We start from the raw sequence: 18,739 nt of genomic DNA, 5'->3' as shown, positions 1-18,739 counted from the left end.
TTCGAAAGTTCTTGAGCAGTTTGTCTTTGATAGATCTTTCCCTGATCACTAAATTGGGGTGTCTGCTGGTATCCTTCGGAGTTGCATTGGTGTTCAGTAGTAAATGGAGCCGAAGACTTGGTAGACGGAGGGATAGCACCCTTAATTCTCCTTCGCTCTCTCACTAAGCATGTAAGTGTTGCCAGAATACCCAGTAATAGTGGAACACCGACGCCTGCGCCGACTGCTGCAACGGTACCTTTTGAAATCGAGCATGATGAGGAATTTGGAGCTGATGTCTGACCAGATGCGCTCGTATTTGTGGTTGTGGGATTTGTTGTGACAGTCCCTGTAGCAGCCACAGCTCCAGAAGACAATAAATTGAGAGCAGAGCTCACAGCTTGGCCATGCATGAGGTCACCAGCAGGGAGAGAGAATTCGGTTGTACCACACTCTGTCAAATCACAGGCAAATGTACCATTGCTGTTACAGGCCCAGACTCCGCTTACCTCAGAGACTAATATAATGTAAGTATCCACTCACTCATATTCAGGTAGATGAACAGAATTACAGTGTTACTCACATTTCATGCAATACTTGGAGCAGCTGGGCGAATCGAAAGTGCTATCAGTACAGGCGCCCCGATAGGTTGTCATGCCATTAGGAGCAAGACAAAGTCCATTTGTGAAGCAGTAGTGATTCGCATCGCAGCAGTAGATGTAGTCATCAGCTTTTGTGGTTTGTTTACATGGTATGTATCCATCCGCTTCCTCACCGCTGGGCCAGTAGCAGATTTTGGGGTCTCCCATCTTTATACTTGAATTCGATTTGGTGATGATCCTGAGCAGCACAGATGCGAGAGTGTCGAACAATGCACTGAATTGGGTGGAGAGTGTCGAACAATGCACTGAGTTGGGTGGAGAGTGCAAGCTGATGTAACTATCCAGGGGATTTGGATGTACGGAGTACTTCTACAGGGAATTGGCTCGGAAATTATGTGGGATTGATGTGGAAGGTTGCATGAATCAAAAAGGGGCTGATGCCGGGCCTACCAAAATTAACCTATACCTAGAAGGCGTCTGCCCCTTAACAGAAAGACTAAATCTTGCGCCCCGTTCGCTTTTTGTCAAGTTGTTTGGCATGATACTGCAAAAGAACTAACACTCATCCCCAGTTGGCCCTAGTGCACTACCGCCCTCCGAATTTGTGGTATTTGCCCTTCGGGGGGCACCCTCTCCAGTGCAACAGCGCCCCCAATAACGTAACCGGACCACCTGTGCAGCGGATCCCCATTCGCAACAGAGATTGCTTGGCGTTCTGACATATTTCGGTTATTCAAACCCTGCTGGTGTTGTTCTGGAATATAATCCAAATGAAGTTTTGGGACTATAGAGCCGCTCTCTCTCGAACACGTAGTCAATCACAGATCTCAGTTGTGAACATAGTGAATAAAGACGTGATGAACAGGCTGAATAACTGAGTGTGCAAAGCAAGTTGTTATATCTAAATGAGTGCGTAGGAACGCATTCATACATACATACGTTATGTAGTGAAGGAAATAGTGCGAAATGCAGATACTAAAATAACATGCGGAGCTCAGGTAAGTCTGTAACCAAACGTTGATGAAACGCGTAGCAAATGGGGCCAAACTGTATTTTCAAAGTTTTAACAATACGTGATTAAAATCGGGATCTCTTAGATGTGTGACCCATTGGCCGAGTCACATGACGTATTCTGCAATTTAATGCAAGCTGTCCCTTGATGAAAAGAGGGCAGGCAGGCCCGGTGTGACCAAGCATTGTGCACCTCGGCAAGCTGAGCTCATGGCTTTCATGCTTAGATTCGAAGATACGCCCCATTTCATCGCTGTTCGTTGCATGCCACCTTCTTAGAAGTACATCAAACATAAACACCAACGGCACCATCTCCACAAATAACCAAATGCTGCTAACCCGAAAAAATCGGCCTTTCTGAAAAAGCAGTTGTCTACCGACAGCATGAGCGTCACAGAAAGCTATCCAGTAGCCCTGAGAGGATAACAGTAGCGGAATCTGAACAAAGAAACACATAGCACCAGCCGAAGAGAAAGCAAAGTATGTCTCCTCGGCGGATGTTCCCAATATCATTGAATATGAGGACTTGCGCATCACTTGCACTCCATACACTAGCCAAGACAATGCTTTTGATGGCAAGCAGAAGGTGAATGGGGACAGAGGGATACTCGTGTGCTTGCACTTGGCCTAAGAACAAAACGTGGTAGCCGGACAACATCGCTTGTATGATATTGGTGATAAAGTTGTTGATTTCAAAGGACGGTCATGGTTAGTGTTTAGCAGCCTCAAGTAAAGATGGTGCTTTGAGCATCCTTATCAGGGATTTCTTCATTATCGGGCACCCTCGTTGAATGTCGTTGCAAGTGTACCTCTGTCCTGCGCGCCATTAGGTGGCTTAAGTGGTTCTAGATACTGCCGAGCCCATACGACGGTACCTTCGGTCGGGTCAAGAATGGCGCTGAAGTGCGTACACTCATTCGTCGTTGGCCAGGCGGCCAGCCACCTTCTGAGCTCCGACTTTGTCAAAGACACGCGCTCTTCTACCTCATGACCATCAGTGAATACATCATGTCGCTCTGTGGAATTCTGTGCAATAGGGATTGACCTATCCGTACAGGCAGCCAGTTGTCTCTTCGTCTTAGATCTGGTTCTTGGCCTAGCGGATGAGAGTAAGGAGGCCGGCGACGAAGCTTCAGCGGCTATAACACGTTTGGCGTGCTCTTCACGGACTTTGATTTCCCACTTCTCAACCATGCAACCTCGCCGGTCTACACTTTCGCTGATTATGCTTTGTATGGACGTACTGTTTGAGCTTTTTGTTTCCCTCATGCCAGGAGTCGGATCAAGGTCATGATTCGTCATCACAATGAATGAACGCGATCTCCTGACCATTCCGGATATTCTGTCTTTCTCTATCGCCATTGCTGATTGTCCATCGCTGAATACCAGGTAGGCTGCTGTTGACGCCGTTGAGGGAAGCGTCTCGGCAAAATAATCAAGACTGAGCGGCGAACCAAGACCGCCCTGATGATCTGAAAATAGGCAGCTGCGTAACAGACTCGATATGGATTGTCTTTTTCCAAGAAGGACAAGCAGATTATGACTAAGAAACCGGATATTTTCCATGTGAGTGAAGGCGTTATGCTGCGGCCGAAAGTTCAACGACATACTCAAACCACACCTTACTCCAGTCAAAACGCCAACGAAGCCAACATATGTAATGCTCCTTGCCAAGACCTTTTGTGGTGTCTTCGATGCGCTCCTGACAAATTCTAGTTGTACAACAACTTTGCGAAGCGAGTCCATATCCCAGTCCAATGTCCTGAAATGTAGCATCTTTGATTCATGGGGCGGTTGTGTTTTCTCTAGAGTACGGACAGCACCAGAAGTGCATCCCATGAGGAGGTCTAGAACGACATTGAAGACAACTAGCAGATACATCGGCACTTGTGCAGCTTTTGAGATGCCTCGTAACTCGAGGTTTTCCTCGTAACTGTGGACACGGCGTAAAAGTAATTTAGCCATGCGCTGGACTACAGGAAGGAGCGACAATGGCACACCGACACCCTCTAGAAGCCAACTGAATAGGGGCATCAGTTCACGTAGTTGCTGCTGGTATTGCGTAGCTAAAGCTGCGTATCGAGAAGATGGCGGAAGGGATAAATCAATCTGAAAAATAGGAGGTTCACAGCCTCTGCTGGTATGTGACATTTTGAATCTCAATGGGACTGAGGTGGATTGAACAAGGAGCTGTGGGATTCTCAGGACACTGTGAATGCCCAATTTCGAGCAAAATTCGCAAATCTTAATCTTATCTTGGTGTTGGATATGCACCAACGTCCGGCAATGCGTTCTAAGTGAGACGAGAACGCACAGTAGACCGCGCCATAATCAGTCAAGCATGGCACTCTGAAGGCAGCAAAGGCAACATTTCTAGCCAGTAAGAGCTGACATTCGAATTAATGCCATACTAGCAAACAGACAATGACATACTTTTGTTCGACGGATCTGTGGAAATATGTCATTGCTGCCTGTTGCTTTTCGCATCGCGTCAGATAGAGTTTTGAGGCTCAAATAGCACTTTTTCGCCCGGAACTTGCCGGTAGTGGGGCTGGGGAAGTTTTTTGAATGCAAGATTTTCATCCTCCACTGCCAGAAGCTCTTGCATCTTATAGGGTCTACATCGAGGTAGAGAAACTGAAGCCGAAAGCTTGCTACGCCTGATTTCGAGGGTCCAACACAAGGTGTACTGCCAATGAATGGTTGATTGCCCAAGAACGCTACAAATGGGCCAAAGACGTGTTCCAGAATGGTGTCCTTAACTAGAGCATGGAATAGCAGCGTGTCTGCATTGATGTATTGTGAAGGGCGATTACCATGATATGAGAGAGCTTCTAGGGGGCTCAGTAATGTTGCAACTCGAAGGTTCTGATCTGCTTCTATTGCAGCATGAGTTGTGACTTCTTCGGTGGGTCTTTGTGCTCTGGTTTCTTGCTTTTGAGGATGATGAAAAATCTGGATAGGTCAAAATTAGAATTGTGCTCGAGCTCGGAGAAAGGCATTATGATTCATTATGGGCAGAGTAACACTGACCTGAAAATGCCTGGTATTCTTGTTGGTGATCGGGACTTTCCGCTTCTCAACAACAGACACCTTTCATTGAATGTGGGCACACCTTGCAATAATCCCAACCACACCACCCAGCTGCAATTATCATCATGTGCTTTCGAGCGTGCGGATGCTGGCCATTTCATGACACCTATCTCGAGCCGGGCCCTCCCCAAGATACCTACATCATTGTGGATGACAATGCTCAGTTTTATCCAGACCCCGTAAGCCTTCTCCCACTCACTCCTGCCTCTTCCTGTCTAGAAAATGAAGCTCCGCATATAAGCGCGGCCCCGGGAAATTATCAACCGCTCAAGCTGTGCATCACACAAATTATCCACTCCAAATCTCGCTGTTCTCTCTGGTCCTCACGATCATGCCTTCAGCACCATATTATCGGCATGACGATCCTACCGGTTCTGCTCTCAATAACGTAGCAGCTGAGCCGGCAACCTATGACGAGCTAATCAACAAGCCGCGTGTCTTTACTTACAAGCCATCTTATGGCTCTTCTTCTTACAGGCAGCAGGGCATCACCCATCCAGCTCCGGTGTACTACGCAAATCAACCTCAACCTCAAGCTCCTATGGGCTACTACGTGAACCAAGCCGTAAGTTTGGAGCTTTCCTGGTTACGTTCACTGTTATTCACTTCACCTCACATAGCCTTCACATCCCTCCTACTACTGCTACACGTCTTCCTACTCTCCTCCGAATCAATCCTTTTATTCGCTTCACCAAGCTGCTTATGCGGCATCCCCTGATACTCCGATGGGATACTATTACTCACAACCATCCAACATCTACCAGACAAACCAATACGTGCCTCACGCTTCTACGCCCCATGCTCCAGCCGGTTATTACTACCCCTCTCAAGTTGCTGCCGGCGCCCAATACCCCGGCTATCCGTATCCAGCCCAAGCTTCCGGCTCCACAACACTACCAGATGGCACGACTCTATTCCTCGGCAAAACTAAAGAGCAAGTCATGTGGGAGAATCAACAGATCGCGAACAACACCGGAGCAAATGATCCAATCCAGATGGTTCCGTACAGGGCGGCACCGGGTCAGCAGTTCTGGTGCAGGGAATTGGACGGCAGTTGGACCTTGAGAACTGTGCAGGAGACGATGGTGGAACTGCAGCCGGGCTATTGGGATAAGGGACAATCTGGCCATGCGGTATTCATCAGGCAGAAACCTTGAGTGGGTGTGTGGTTGCTATGGATTGAGGGCAGCCTGACGATACATCGAGAGGCGCAAGGGGAATGCTGAAGTGCTAGATGATTCTTGAGTCACAGAGGATAGCGTTAAAGTTCAGGGAGATCACTTGGTGCTGCATGTGCTTTATTGGAGGCCGAACAGCTCGAAGATAGCACCTCATCGGCGATGCACTCTATCAACACAGCACATTTCTTGAACTGCAACGGAGCGTTTGTAGGAAATGAAAACATTTTACCTCGGCCGCTGCTGACAGTATTTGTGCCAAGCCAGCAAAAGCATTTCAAGCTGTACTAAGTACTTAGCAGGAAGAGGCCCTCTTAAAATAATGCTAGGAGAGCCATCAAAGTGCGCTTAGATTAAGCCTAACCGTGATATTGCTTAGAGAGTACAAGGATATGCAACTTAGTCGTCTGTGATCTAATAAAATCTTACTATTTATGACGTATTTTAATGAAAATATGGTCATAGTATGGTCAAAATATGCGTCTCTTATCATATTAATATGGTGGTCATTTGACAGAATGACTGTCATTTCTACTAACGGCACTTAGCTCATATCTTTAGCTGCCCCTTCTCCTGGTAAGTAGTACAGGAGGCAACTACACTTCCAACTTGAAGAAGACCACTTTAGGCATTGTTAAACTGGCCATAACATAGAATTTATCCCGCCATGAAGCTGCCTTTGTTAGGCGCCATTAAAGCAAGATATCAGCTAAACAATGAGCTCATGCTCCTAGTTCTTGCAAAGGACCCCACTCAGAGCTCCAAAATTAATCTCTTCCGCCGTCATTTGAGTATGTAGGCAGCTTTATTACTGCATCAATGCAGCACAACCCCATTTGCTTTATCCCCAGTCAACCCTCTCGTCCTAAGCACAGTCAACCAGCCGTACGTCCAGCTCTAACAACAGCAACAACAGCAAGAGGATCGTCAATGAGCTCCCATTTCTCACTCGCCCATCATAATCCAAGCCCTACCCTCCATCTCCTTCGCTCTCCGCAACTTCACCGCCTCCTTTCTTTCCCTCCTCGCCTTGTAAATCTCCTCTCTCTCCGCAGGCGCCCAGCCCCTCCTCTTCAACACCCCCATCCTCACCTTCCTCAATCTCTTCCACTTCGGCACCCGGCTCAGATACCCTCCAGCCTTGTAGTTGCACGATCTGCACATCCTCGCGCACGCAAATTCGCCTCTGAATCCTGCTCGGTCGGGATGCGTGTCGCACGCCTCCTCGAAGCCTGACTTGGCGGGAAAGACTCGCAGACATTGGTAGCAAGGGAGTAAGGCTTTGGATTTCAGCGTTTCGGTTTCGTCATTGTCGTAGAGTTCCAGTGCCAACATGGCAGCTGCGAGGTAGGGTTTGGGGATGAGGCGGCGCTGAGCGGCGTGGTTTGTGGATGATAGGGATTTGAGGGAGAGGTAGTCGAGGTAGGATGTCACTTCTTCGAAGATTTCGAGAGGAGGGCGAAAAGACGGTTTGGCTGGTTTGGATTCATGGCTGGTATGAGAGTCTGGTGATGTTGAGTTGAGGTTAGGATGTGGTATGAATCTGGTGCTGCTGACTTGATGTGGAAGGCAGCTGAGCTTTTATTTAACCATGTGATATCAGAAGTGATGCCTTCAGGTTAGGGGAACACAAAAGAGAGAAAAGCATCAGAGTATAGAAACACTTCAGCTTAACATGTTTTTGGGCACGAGATAGAGGCAACATGCCACTGAATACTTCGAACAGAGCTCTAAGTAGATATAGGTGGTACACTGGTCCTCATAGAATGACATGGCCGTACGTGAAAGATTTGATGTGTGCTGATTTGTGATCGAAGACCTCAGAGCTCTGAAGATGATGTGGCTTTGAATCCTCCACCTTGTGGCTCTCCCAAGCTGTGATCAGCGCATTGCTTTTGAGTCCTTGCTCTATGATGTCTTTCTTCGCTTCGATGCGCTTTCTTCCTTGCTCTCATCCTCCTCGGCTTCTTCCTCGCTCTCCATTGTCCAGTCACTCTCGCCGTCTTCGCCGTCGTCGTCCTTATCATCATCATCGTCGTCGTCCTCGTCCAGCCTCCTCAGCTCAAGTCCCCAATCTTCATCATCATCTTCCATTCCGCTGTCCTCATCTTCTGGATCCTCATCACCCTCCCATGCGTAGTAGTCTTGCCACTCGTAGCCCTTGTCCTCTGCCAACTTCTTCTCCTCCCTGATCCACTCTTTCATCCTGTAACCAGTCTTCCTATCACATCTCCTGCAGGCCCTCTCCTCGGCAAACATGGAGCCCCATTTCAAAGGAGGACAGTCAGACACATAATGTGAAGGAAAGGTGTAGAACCTGTCGTCATCCAGTAGACGTAGACAGGTATAGCATGGCAGCAGATCCTCCACATTCCATTCCAGCGGTGTGGCTTCGTCCGTCTCAAACTTCAGAATTGCGGCTTTGAGGACTGCCTCATTATGTGGGTCTTCGAAATCGTGATCTTTGGGTAGCAGTTTCACAAGCTCAGGATAAGCCAGATGCGGCATGGCCAATTCAGAAGTTCAAGCGACCAGATTGAGGAAGCTCTGATCAGCCGAGCTGCCTATATCAGATGAAATCTGTTCCAACCGATATGGAAGCCGGGAAGGAAGCTTTGCACACTCACCAAGGCTGGTTGAAAGTTTCTACAGATGCTAGCAAGAAGAGACAAGGTTAATAAGTAGTAAGATACAGCCAAAGCTTCGACAGATTGGACCATGGATGGAATGTAGACCAAATCTCGAGGCAAGTTTCATGTCGGTCAGACTGGAGCCAGAGATGTAGCTGCCTGGCTTCTCACAAGGAAGGAGCACCCTGTTGCTCCTTTTTCATGACTTTAGACATCATTTAGACTTCACGAAAGTATAGGCCCTTGCTTAGGCAAGAACGACTGACCAGTATGCACTCGGTGGTTTTTGAAGTGTGTTGTCTTTGATGCATGTTATATATTTCATGCTTGTAAAAGAAGAATATCCTTATAATGAAGAACACTAGAGTATTTTGTAAAACTATAAAGTTACACATGAACATTAGCATATTATTAGAACTATGGTTCCACTTAAAGTATGGAAAACAAAAGTAATATTCTTTGTATTTGAAAAGTAATAGAAGGTGGACGTTAAGATGTCATCACAATCATAATCTGAATAGTGTCATAACATCAGCAGTATCACAATTCGAAATCTGAAAGTGATCAAGAGAAGACTTCCGAATACTTCAAAAATCAAAATCATTTAGGAATCTTGAACATGAAAGTGACTAAGGGAACGCGTCCAAACATTTTCAGATATCAGGATCATTTGGAAATCTAGAACATGAAAGTGATCAAGGGAACGCGTCCGAACATTTTCAGATGTCAGGATCATTTGGAAATCTAGAACATGAAAGTGATTCAGTGAGCACGTCCGACCACTTTCAGATATCAGGATGATTTGGAAATATAGAACATGAAAGCGATCAAGCGAGCACGTCCGACCACTTTCAAAAACCAGAATCATTTGGAAATCCAGAATATTGAAAGCAATCACAGGAAGACTTCACGACATGTTCAGCAATTTTTTGGTTCAAGAATCCTTGAGTTCCTAATCAGGAAGAAAATACTAATCTAGCCGCAAGCTTTCCTCCCCAAGCATCTACTCCCACTCTCCACCCACTCATTCCTCCTTCCCAGCCCCCTCCTCGACTTTGCCAGCCTCTTTCCGCTCCGAATTCTTCTTCGCGGCGGCCAATTTCAACGGCAGGTCAAAAGAGACACCGTAATTCTGCCTCCCAGGCACAGGATTCGCCACGGTGGTGCCATGGGCATCCTTCGTCAGCCACGCGACGCAGGTGTTCGAGGCCTGCTCGACCAGGATGCCATATTTGGCCAGGTAGAAATTGCCGCCCGAGGCGGGATCGGCGCTGGAGTGGCAGGTAAAGGAGATCATGTACCTGTTGGCGTTCTTGTCTGTGTGGGTTTCCCTATGCAAGCATGTCAGTATTGGGATGATGGAATGGGTGCCGCCAGACGTACTTTTGGTAGTTGAACGCCGTGACCCCGGCGGAGGGCGCGAGGTGGCCTTCGGTGAACTGATATGTATATTTTCCCAGCTTGACTTCATATGCGTCTTTTTGGAAGGTGGCCATTCTGGGAACATCCAATTTGGCCATGCAGTCATCATAGTCCTTGGTGATGACTCTTGGCAGACTGCTGAGCATGATGTTCCATAGTAGAGCCAGCCATCCGCCATCTTCCAGGTCCTGCTGCTTGCCTGCTTCGCTTGCTGCCTTCTTCTTGCTGTGCATGTTCTGAGCAGTAGCAAACCCTCTATTGTCTATTGGCCCAGCTGTATATCCAACGTTGACCATGAAACCGGGGTCGTCTCTCTATACGGAGTCAGTAAGCCTCATGAAGGGTAGGATGAGGAACTCTTACCCTAACGTCCCGTCGCTCGATCGTGGCCCGCATAGACAGCACACCCAAGGCCTTGACTACTTCTTCGTCTCGAACGAAGTCTCGTATGATGCATAGGATTGGTTTGGCAGGGTTTGCTGCATCGTAGAAGATGATGCTCTCATCAGGACGCACGACAGTCATCTTGGAGCGATCGAGCTGCATCACAGGAACAGGAATCCAGCGCAACTCGCGCCCATCTTTTAGGGGAGTGTATCTGCGACGTTCGTTCCAGTATCTGGTGGCTTCGAGGCTCTCGGATGCCCAGTGGTCCAGCGGAGGGTATGCTTCCTTAAGAGGCTCGACGTACTTATGCTCAAGCCTTGATAGATAAGTAGTATGTTCTACCTGGTTGCGGTAAAGGCCCAGATCATGGATGAGCGTAGGGTCATTGATGATAGGCTCAGACTCGGAAGACCCATCAGACGTGCTTGCTTGGTTGTCGTGTGTGCTACGTTCCACGTTGCAAACCCGAGCCTTTACATCTCTGAAAGCATTATCTTGAACTTGCTTGTCAGCGGCTTCATCCCGCGAGGCTCGCTTTTCGTCGAAATGTTGCTTACGGGCATTGATGTAGTCTGTTTGTTTTACATAGCGGACAGGCGGCTCAGCGTTATCTGTAGCAAGTCTCTTTTCTTTCTGAGAAACACGCTTTCGCTTTGCAGGAGTAGCTTTGTCAGAGGAGGTATGCTTGCGCGCGAGCTTCGGAGGAAGTGTCTGATGGAGGATGTCTTCCTTTCTGGGCGTCTTGGAGTCGATCTGCTTTGACTTCGCCATCTCGTTGCTTCGATCGAGGAACAGGTAAATGGTAGAGGAAGTTGATGCTGTGCAGTTGATGGATAGCGTGTCATGCAAGGAGAGGCCGTATTCAAGAGACTGGCAAGCTCAGAGAAGTACTTCCCGAGGATAGATCCAATGGCAAGAAGCGTCAAGACGAGTGGTTGAGAATGTATACAGGAATGTGCTCAGCAGATCTTCGTCAGGTAGAGTTGAGGCATCGCCAGCATATAAGCTATTGCATCCTCGAGCATTCAATGTGTAGCCAGCGAATGAGGCAGCGCACCCCGACAACACAATACACATGTTATTGGACCCCATATATTCAATGTGCAGCGAGCAGATATTCGTGAGGCAGCGCACTATCGACGACACAATACCCAACCTATTCGACGCATTGAATAGATTGTACTCCAACAATTCTCCGTGCGGCTATGCACATTCCGAATTGCAGCATTCATGCTCCTTGCCATTCTGCATTATTCCAATGCCATATTGTCCTCCCATTGAGCACCATGATGAGGTAGGGGTCGACCGAGCCTGAGTTGGTGCCGTGCAATAGCGGATGCATCAAGCTGCCTCTAATCCCAGCACAGGACATCACATCAGAAGACATGGGGCTCGGCACAGTCATTCCGACTGTGACCGCTCCGTGATGAATGGATACCACATCTTCTCTGGCACGGGTATTATAGTATGGAGCGGATTGCCTCAGAAACACCACAGTCGGTCTAGCACTCAGCTGATAGACGTTCTGGATGCGGTTTCTAGGTGATTGCCTCTTGAGGAAAGGAGATAACTCCTTTACGTGCACGGACCCGGCGGAGCGGGAACCTTGGCGAGTCTTAGCAGAGGGTCTCTTCCCTTGGCTCGTTACCTGAGTGGGTAATGCTTGCTCTATATATACTGGATTATCGAGGCCTTTCAGGTGGAGACATGCCATGCTTCCACTTCCTTAGAGAACTGTTTCTCCTCAACAGCAGAGCGGAAGTCGGGATCTTATCTACAGGCATTAAGGTTGCTATTGTAGCTGAATCTTCAGCTGAGAAGCAAGGATGTTGTTTTGCGGTAATCAAGCGGATGTGAAAACTCCCCACTGCTTTGCAGCAAGCCTGTTATGTTGGTGTTGGCACTAGTCCATGGCGGGGACAAATTCCAGCACATCATGCCCCACTGGCAGGGATAAACTCCAGCACATCATGTCCCACTGGCTGATGTTCTTCTCCTCCTGTTCGGGATAACGGCCCTGGAGAACATCTGGTTGTGGCTGAAGAGACGGCAGCATCCGGTGAACGGTGAACGCTTGGAAGGGAGCCTGGGGTAGATCGCATCACAAATACGATATCCATGCCTTTGCCTGCGGGCTGGGCCAGGGTAGAGAACTGTGCAAGCTTGCACCATGCTGTTCTAGAGGGTCGCTTGCTCTCTTGATAGACGGATCAAAGAGACGGATCAAAGAGGTGGCTGCAGCAAGTCCGCTCATACAGATGATTGCCAGGAAATTTATTGTGTCAATATTTTACGATGTTATTGATTGTGCGCGTTCAGCAAAAGGCGCGTCCAATTTCTGCCTAGCGCATTACGTCATTGCAGAGGTGAACAGTCACCCAGCATCACAACCTCCAGCATTTGCCCATCCAAGGCCACTCGTACCCTCCCCAAACTATCTGGGATGAGAAAGAGGATCTGCACTACAAGAAGCATTGCAAATGATGGGTGATAGCTCTGGCAACCCACATCTTCAGATGCTCCAGGTACGATGTACACTGGAAGAGACTGGCAGCCTCCACTTGACTAGATGGCCTGCTAGCTGAACAGATCTCTACAGTGCCAAATGCATAGCGAGCCTTTCATGATATCAATATCTGCACTGTACGTACCGCTACGGACCGTCGAGTGACCACACGGGCATCTTCGCCGTTTCTCAAGAGCATCATTTGATCAAATACATTCTACGTTGGACAAATCCTCACAGTAAGCCCCTTGGAGGTGGTTGTGTGGCAAACAATTCATGTCCGAGTAATGAATGGACTTGAGCTTTCAGGGGTGGACCTTGGCAAGGACTAGGCAGCTTTATGCTTCGCAGACTGCAACTCTCTACCCACATACAACCACTGGCAACATGTAGAGTGAAAGGGGGAATATGGACAGCTTCTCATTTGTGATTCAACATCCATCTCTCATGGCTGGGCTATATGCTATTCACCTAACAAGTTCAACGCTACAGCAGACATGAAGCTGATCGTGCCAGTATGCAGGTTACCATTCAGCAAACCCAAGACTCCTCTCCAAACATATATACCAGGACATAGAACCCATTACAACATAACTCCATACAAACATCCCTTTCTTCCCGAACATGGTCAGACAAACACCGCTCATCATTTCGGACACCCAATCCTCCTGCTCCCTAACCTTGCGCTTCAGCCTGGACCCCTTGCACTACTCTGAACCCTCCGGCCAGTACCTTCCCAATCTCCTCATTGACACTACTATTACCGCTACCGTTCTTATGCTGCAGCAATCCCAACGCGTAGGCAGTATGATTCCATTGGGTCTCTGTCTCGCAGCGCGCGAGCCGGGCGGCGAGTTTTTCTGATAGGTTCTTGGCGTGCTTGTCCTAGAACACCGAGTCAGTGGTGAAAGCACAGGGCTTAGAAAGGGAGGTAGGATGGGTGGTAAGAAGAATGGCTCGAGTATGGTGCACAGTGGTTGCGCGAAGAGACAAGTCCAAAGCAAACATACCTTCTCAATAAAGCCGCACAAGAATTTCAAAATCCGCTTCAATGCATCCTCCTCCAGCTCCTTCTCCGAGCTCAACAAGCTGAACATATCCACAAAGTGATTGTAGACAGCATTGTCCTTGGTCGACAACTCCGTGAAGAACATACGAGCAAGATCTGCGATTTTCTTGTCTTCATCTTCAAGACATTTGGCCATCTCTCCAAGCTGACCTTTGACCTTGACTTGACCTGCCAGGATGAGGAATGTCAATGTCATCAGACATGTTCTCTTTACAGAGCCATCTCGATCGTTGAGCCGACGGTATAGAAAATCGGTATTTTCGTCGATGAGGTGGTTGAAACAGACTGCCATGTCTCCAAGTGCAATGACTGCATTCGATCGCACGATAGGATCGTCAGACCGTTCAAGAATCGTGATCAACAACGGTAGATTTCTCTCGCAATATTCGCCAGATACACACATCAACTTGGCGAGGCACAGAGTAGATGCTGCCTGAAGATTTTGATCTTTGTATGCAGTATTGTTGGCGCAGATCTCAGTCACTAGCGGCCCGAAGTTGGCAAGAAGCGAATTAGGTCCGTACAGCAGCTCTCGCTCTCTGATGTGAGCTATGGCTTCAGTGAAATCGTCCTCAGTTGTACCACCAATCATGTCAAGCTCATCCTTTTCTTCCTTCATTTGCTTCTCTGGCTGACCCTCGACATCTTCAGCAGCAGACTTCTTCTTTCGTGCTGGTGCTTGTCCCATTGACTTCCTCGGAGATGCATCAACAGGAGGTTTGCTCTTCTCTTGCTCTTGTTTCCTTCGCTTGAAATCCATTTCACACAGTTCTAGGTGTACGATCTGTTTGATCGCGATATGGCCGACAGCGAATAAAAGCTGAGACAGAGCTATGGATGGCTTTTGTCTTGTTCCTTCCTGCGGCTCCATCGCTTCTTCTGATGCTTGCTCGGGATCCTGACTATTATCCATGGTTTCTGGCGATGCTGCTCTGGAGAGCGAGGGCGCTTTCTGTGTCTGCTGGAATACCAGTCTCGTTTTCTGCCGCAACACCTCTGAGCACAAAACGTCAGGGTGGTTGGAAAGTACATATATCGCCGCGATTGCCTGCTCTGCCATGCCGAACCATTCCTGACTGTCGGTTGAAACCAACATCAAGGAAGCCAGTCTGGCCAATACAGCGTGGTCATTTGTCATTTTCGAGATGCCTGTAGAGGCGCTTTTTTCCTGAGCCTTCTTTGCTGCTGGAATCATCCTCTTTAGCGCGATGCAGGTGAATTTGGCGAGGAGTAAGTCTGACCGTCCGTACTGTCCAAGTCCAATACGCAGCATAGTCTCTGTCTCTTTCACAACAATCTCCGGATCAGCCAGAGCAATCATGCCGAGAACAATGATTGCACCTCTGCGCTGCGCTGCGGAAATATCTTTTTGTACCCCGTACACTTGCCAAAGTTTATTGATCACCACCTCCGACACATGTCCAGCCTTCACCATCGTGCTCAAAAGCTGCTCCAAGGATGTCAATTCCGCCGGGCTTGCCCCAAAAGTCAAGCTGATCATATTCCTGGCGATAAAATTCGCTGCATCATTTCCGTTGAACGACTCTGGCGCATCAAAGAAGAGGCCTTTATAGCAATCAATTAGATGACTTTGAACCCCCTTGCCTTCATCGCTGTTGCCCTTTGTCCAAATCAAACGAAGCATTCGTCGGATTCCAATCCTCGCAGTCTCCACCTTGTACGCGTCAATGACAACGAAGAAGTCCATTGCTTCGATGACTTCGCTCTTGTTCCTCGCTGAAAGAAGCTGGCATACTATCTCTGATGCTTCATGAACACTCTCAATGAACCGCAAGGCTTCGGTGTAGTATTTCTTTGTCAGCTGAAGCTTCCCAATTGCTTCAGATGTTGCGGCATCTTCTTGTGCTTTTCTCAATGCTGCAGCCTTTTCGTCCTCTGTCATGGGTTTTTCGGAGGATGCGCCATCGATCTGCGTTGCATCATCCAGCAGATCGCTGTCGACCTTGGCTTGTCCATCTGCAGTTTCAGCCAAGCCCGGAGACTGAGGAGGAGGCTTCAGCGCAGTCAATTCGTTCTCGACCACCTCCAGACGTGAGGACCATTCTTTGTGAGACAGCTGCCCTCCGTGCATGACACTGAAGGGATGTGTGGAAACGAGCTTTCCTATCAGCTTCACAGCATTGCGGCGGACATTGCTGCTCTTGTCTTGTAGACTCTGCACAGCTAATTCCGTCACCGCTTGTCGTCTTTTGGGAAATTTCTGCTCCAGATCACATAGCTTCATATACACCTGAATGGCTCTGCACCGGCAGTATGGATTGGTGTCCAGAAATCTCTGCTCCAGAGTGTCAAAGAAAGCATTGATCTGAACATTGTAGTTTTCAGTTCGCTCTTCTTGCTTACTCAAGTCTGCCACCAAATTGCCGCATACCTCAATGACAGCACAACGAAGAGTATATGCTTCGCTATCAAGAAATTTGGCTAAAAGACCCATCTCTTTGATCACCAACCTGGGTTCCAACTCCGAAAGCTTTGTAAGAAATATAGATATCGATTTTGGGCCTTTTGTATCGTTCGGATTGAATTCCTTGTTTGTTAATTCTCTCATGATCTCCCCAGACAGCTGGGGGTAGTCATATTGTTCTGAAAGAATATGCAGGAACTCTGCCATTGGCTCTGATAGGTGTTCGAAGTATGTCAGATTCTGCACGATCGATGTTTGTGCGCCAAAGGCATGACCATGATGCTTTACTGCCACACAGAGGACTTTGAAACAGAACATGCGGGTAGCGGTAGTCTTGATCCTTGCTTCACTCTCCATGATGAGATACACCGACCTGGTAAACAGGTTGACAAAGGTGTCCCGCTCCGAAGTTGTAGCAAATATCTTGTTCAGCCTCAACTTCATCACTTTGCACATTGCCTCCATTGCGACCTGTATTTGTCCTGTCGAGTCCCAATTACCATCTTTGACTGATGACTTCGATTTCGCTCCTTTGGGACCCTTCCGTGTTGGAGCGGCTGCTGTAGGCTTTTCCGCTGCCTTGACCTCCACCACCGAGATTGCCCAGTGAAGGAGGAAGCCATACATTTCGAGGATCTGTTTGTGGTGTTGCAGCACATCTTGCTCATCAGACTCCAAGTCTTGCAGCACCGCATCAGCTTCCGCGGACAACCCAGACACCACCAGGTCAAAGATCTTGCTCAAAGCATGGGTAGGGAGTAGGGAAGAAGTCCTAGACAAGAGGTAAAGTTCAGCTTCGGGTTCCTTGAGGGTAACCTGTTGGTGTTGTAACGAAGAGGGAGCGCACTTGAGCAAAAGCTGCAGAGTATCGAACGATGTACTCCTGGTGATGCCATCTGCGTTTCCCGCAATGGAATCAACAATTGGGTTCAGGACTGAGTTGATGAGGGGAAGAGTAAGGGAGTCAGGATCCGACTCGCAGTCGACCAACTCAGAGTCGGCCTCGGGAGTTGGTATCGTCTTCGGGTCATTGAAATAGAGCTTCAACGCTTCGTTGATGTCGAAGTTGGCCTGGTCGTCCATTTGCGGTGAAATTGTCGGTACCAGTTGAGGGGTTTGAGAGATGTAACCACAAGAAACACAACACAACAAGGACAAAGCAGTCACCCCAGAGCACGGACTGAGAATATTAAACCCGACTGAACATATTGACGTCGCGCAAAACGTAGACCCAATTGCAGTGCACCAATCAACCTCCTGCTATCGTCAGTCTTGATCGAATCAGTCTTTCTGCTGCTGGCGATAACGCGCTCAAACTCCGTGAGCCCGTGTTTTGATCTTTCCTATTTTGGTTTAGTGCCACGACCTCTAAACATCAGCTGGAGATGGGACTTGTCAATAAAGCTTCCAAGCTATTGGAAGAGGTTCGTCGACACCAACATGGTTCACGGAGTCATCAGGAATCTCGACAGCAGGAATTAGATGGTCAATCCGTTGGGAGAATTGCTAAATTTATTGCGGCGCAAAAGTCGCGGCGACGGAGGCGAAGGAGAACCAGCGTCCAAGCTACAGCGGACACACCACTGCAAAAGACTACAAAGGAGACAATGGCACAAAAGGTAGCTTACACCAACGAGAATGATGCGCATCATATGCAGTACTCCCGAGGAGCCCGAAACACAGCAGATAATCATCGCATACATATTGTCGAAGATGAGGAGGAAGACGAAGAGAACCTTTCAGAGGAAGACGAAGACGAAGACGGCGAAAGCGAGGATGAGGTGGACGAGTCTGTCATCGAGGACATGCGCAAACTCGAAGAAAGCTTTAGAGGGATCTCGAGGAAATATCGCTTGATCAACCGGATAGGAGAAGGTGAGAATTGGGTTTTGGCAGTGTTCAGTGAGAAAGCATACCATCTAATTGAAACCAGGTACATTCTCCACTGTATATAAAGCCGAGCAGCTGCTTCCACCGGAGCCAGAGGACGACAACGACGGCTTACAGGAGAGTCATTATCCGGAAGACAACGACGAAAACAATCCTCCAACAAAACGCCGCAAACTATCCTCCTCCTCCCAACAGTCGCCGGATATACGGAGGCCCAATCCACAACGCAAACCTCAATACGTCGCGCTCAAGAAGATCTACGTAACTTCATCCCCTCACCGCATCCAAAACGAACTCGAAATCCTGCATGCACTCCGCTCCTCGCCTCACATCTGCCCCCTCCTAACCGCCTTCCGCCACCTCGACCAGGTAGTAGCCGTGCTCCCCTACTTCCGCCACCTCGACTTCCGCCTCTACTACCGCGACTTCCTCATCTCCGACATGCGCGACTACTTCCACTCCCTCTTCTCGGCGCTCCACTCGGTCCACCGCGCCGGGATCCTGCACCGAGACATCAAACCCACCAACTTCCTGTACGACCACTCCA

The 18,739-nt window shown here is 48.5% G+C and overlaps 7 protein-coding genes across 7 annotated transcripts; 2 read left to right on the top strand and 5 right to left on the bottom strand.

The window, feature by feature from the left end:
• Positions 1–2,363: 2,363 nt before the first annotated feature.
• On the bottom strand, positions 2,364–3,743 carry EPUS_06745 (uncharacterized protein; the record flags this gene model as incomplete). The annotated part of the gene is made up of 1 exon (XM_007805223.1): positions 2,364–3,743. One exon carries the CDS (start codon positions 3,741–3,743, stop codon positions 2,364–2,366), a length of 1,380 nt encoding a protein of 459 aa, XP_007803414.1.
• Positions 3,744–5,016: 1,273 nt separating this feature from the next.
• EPUS_06744 (uncharacterized protein) lies at positions 5,017–5,842 on the top strand (the record flags this gene model as incomplete). Its single annotated transcript, XM_007805222.1, has 2 exons — positions 5,017–5,250; positions 5,306–5,842. 2 exons carry the CDS (start codon positions 5,017–5,019, stop codon positions 5,840–5,842), a joined length of 771 nt encoding a protein of 256 aa, XP_007803413.1.
• A 966-nt stretch (positions 5,843–6,808) lies between these two features.
• On the bottom strand, positions 6,809–7,636 carry EPUS_06743 (uncharacterized protein; the record flags this gene model as incomplete). Its single annotated transcript, XM_007805221.1, has 2 exons — positions 6,809–7,419; positions 7,615–7,636. The coding sequence occupies 2 exons, from the start codon at positions 7,634–7,636 to the stop codon at positions 6,809–6,811; spliced, it is 633 nt and encodes a 210-aa protein (XP_007803412.1).
• A 135-nt stretch (positions 7,637–7,771) lies between these two features.
• On the bottom strand, positions 7,772–8,371 carry EPUS_06742 (uncharacterized protein; the record flags this gene model as incomplete). The annotated part of the gene is made up of 1 exon (XM_007805220.1): positions 7,772–8,371. The coding sequence occupies one exon, from the start codon at positions 8,369–8,371 to the stop codon at positions 7,772–7,774; it is 600 nt and encodes a 199-aa protein (XP_007803411.1).
• A 1,146-nt stretch (positions 8,372–9,517) lies between these two features.
• EPUS_06741 (uncharacterized protein) lies at positions 9,518–11,073 on the bottom strand (the record flags this gene model as incomplete). Its single annotated transcript, XM_007805219.1, has 3 exons — positions 9,518–9,824; positions 9,877–10,229; positions 10,279–11,073. 3 exons carry the CDS (start codon positions 11,071–11,073, stop codon positions 9,518–9,520), a joined length of 1,455 nt encoding a protein of 484 aa, XP_007803410.1.
• Positions 11,074–13,483: 2,410 nt separating this feature from the next.
• Positions 13,484–17,385, bottom strand: EPUS_06740 (uncharacterized protein; the record flags this gene model as incomplete). Its single annotated transcript, XM_007805218.1, has 2 exons — positions 13,484–13,693; positions 13,819–17,385. The coding sequence occupies 2 exons, from the start codon at positions 17,383–17,385 to the stop codon at positions 13,484–13,486; spliced, it is 3,777 nt and encodes a 1,258-aa protein (XP_007803409.1).
• Positions 17,386–17,909: 524 nt separating this feature from the next.
• On the top strand, positions 17,910–18,257 carry EPUS_06739 (uncharacterized protein; the record flags this gene model as incomplete). The annotated part of the gene is made up of 1 exon (XM_007805217.1): positions 17,910–18,257. One exon carries the CDS (start codon positions 17,910–17,912, stop codon positions 18,255–18,257), a length of 348 nt encoding a protein of 115 aa, XP_007803408.1.
• Between the last annotated feature and the right edge of the window lie 482 nt (positions 18,258–18,739).

The sequence above is a fragment of the Endocarpon pusillum genome (genome assembly GCF_000464535.1).
Source record: "Endocarpon pusillum Z07020 unplaced genomic scaffold scaffold4190, whole genome shotgun sequence".
Lineage (NCBI taxonomy): Eukaryota > Fungi > Ascomycota > Eurotiomycetes > Verrucariales > Verrucariaceae > Endocarpon > Endocarpon pusillum.
Note: the sequence above shows the minus strand (reverse complement) of the source record. Positions and strands in the feature narration are given on the sequence as shown.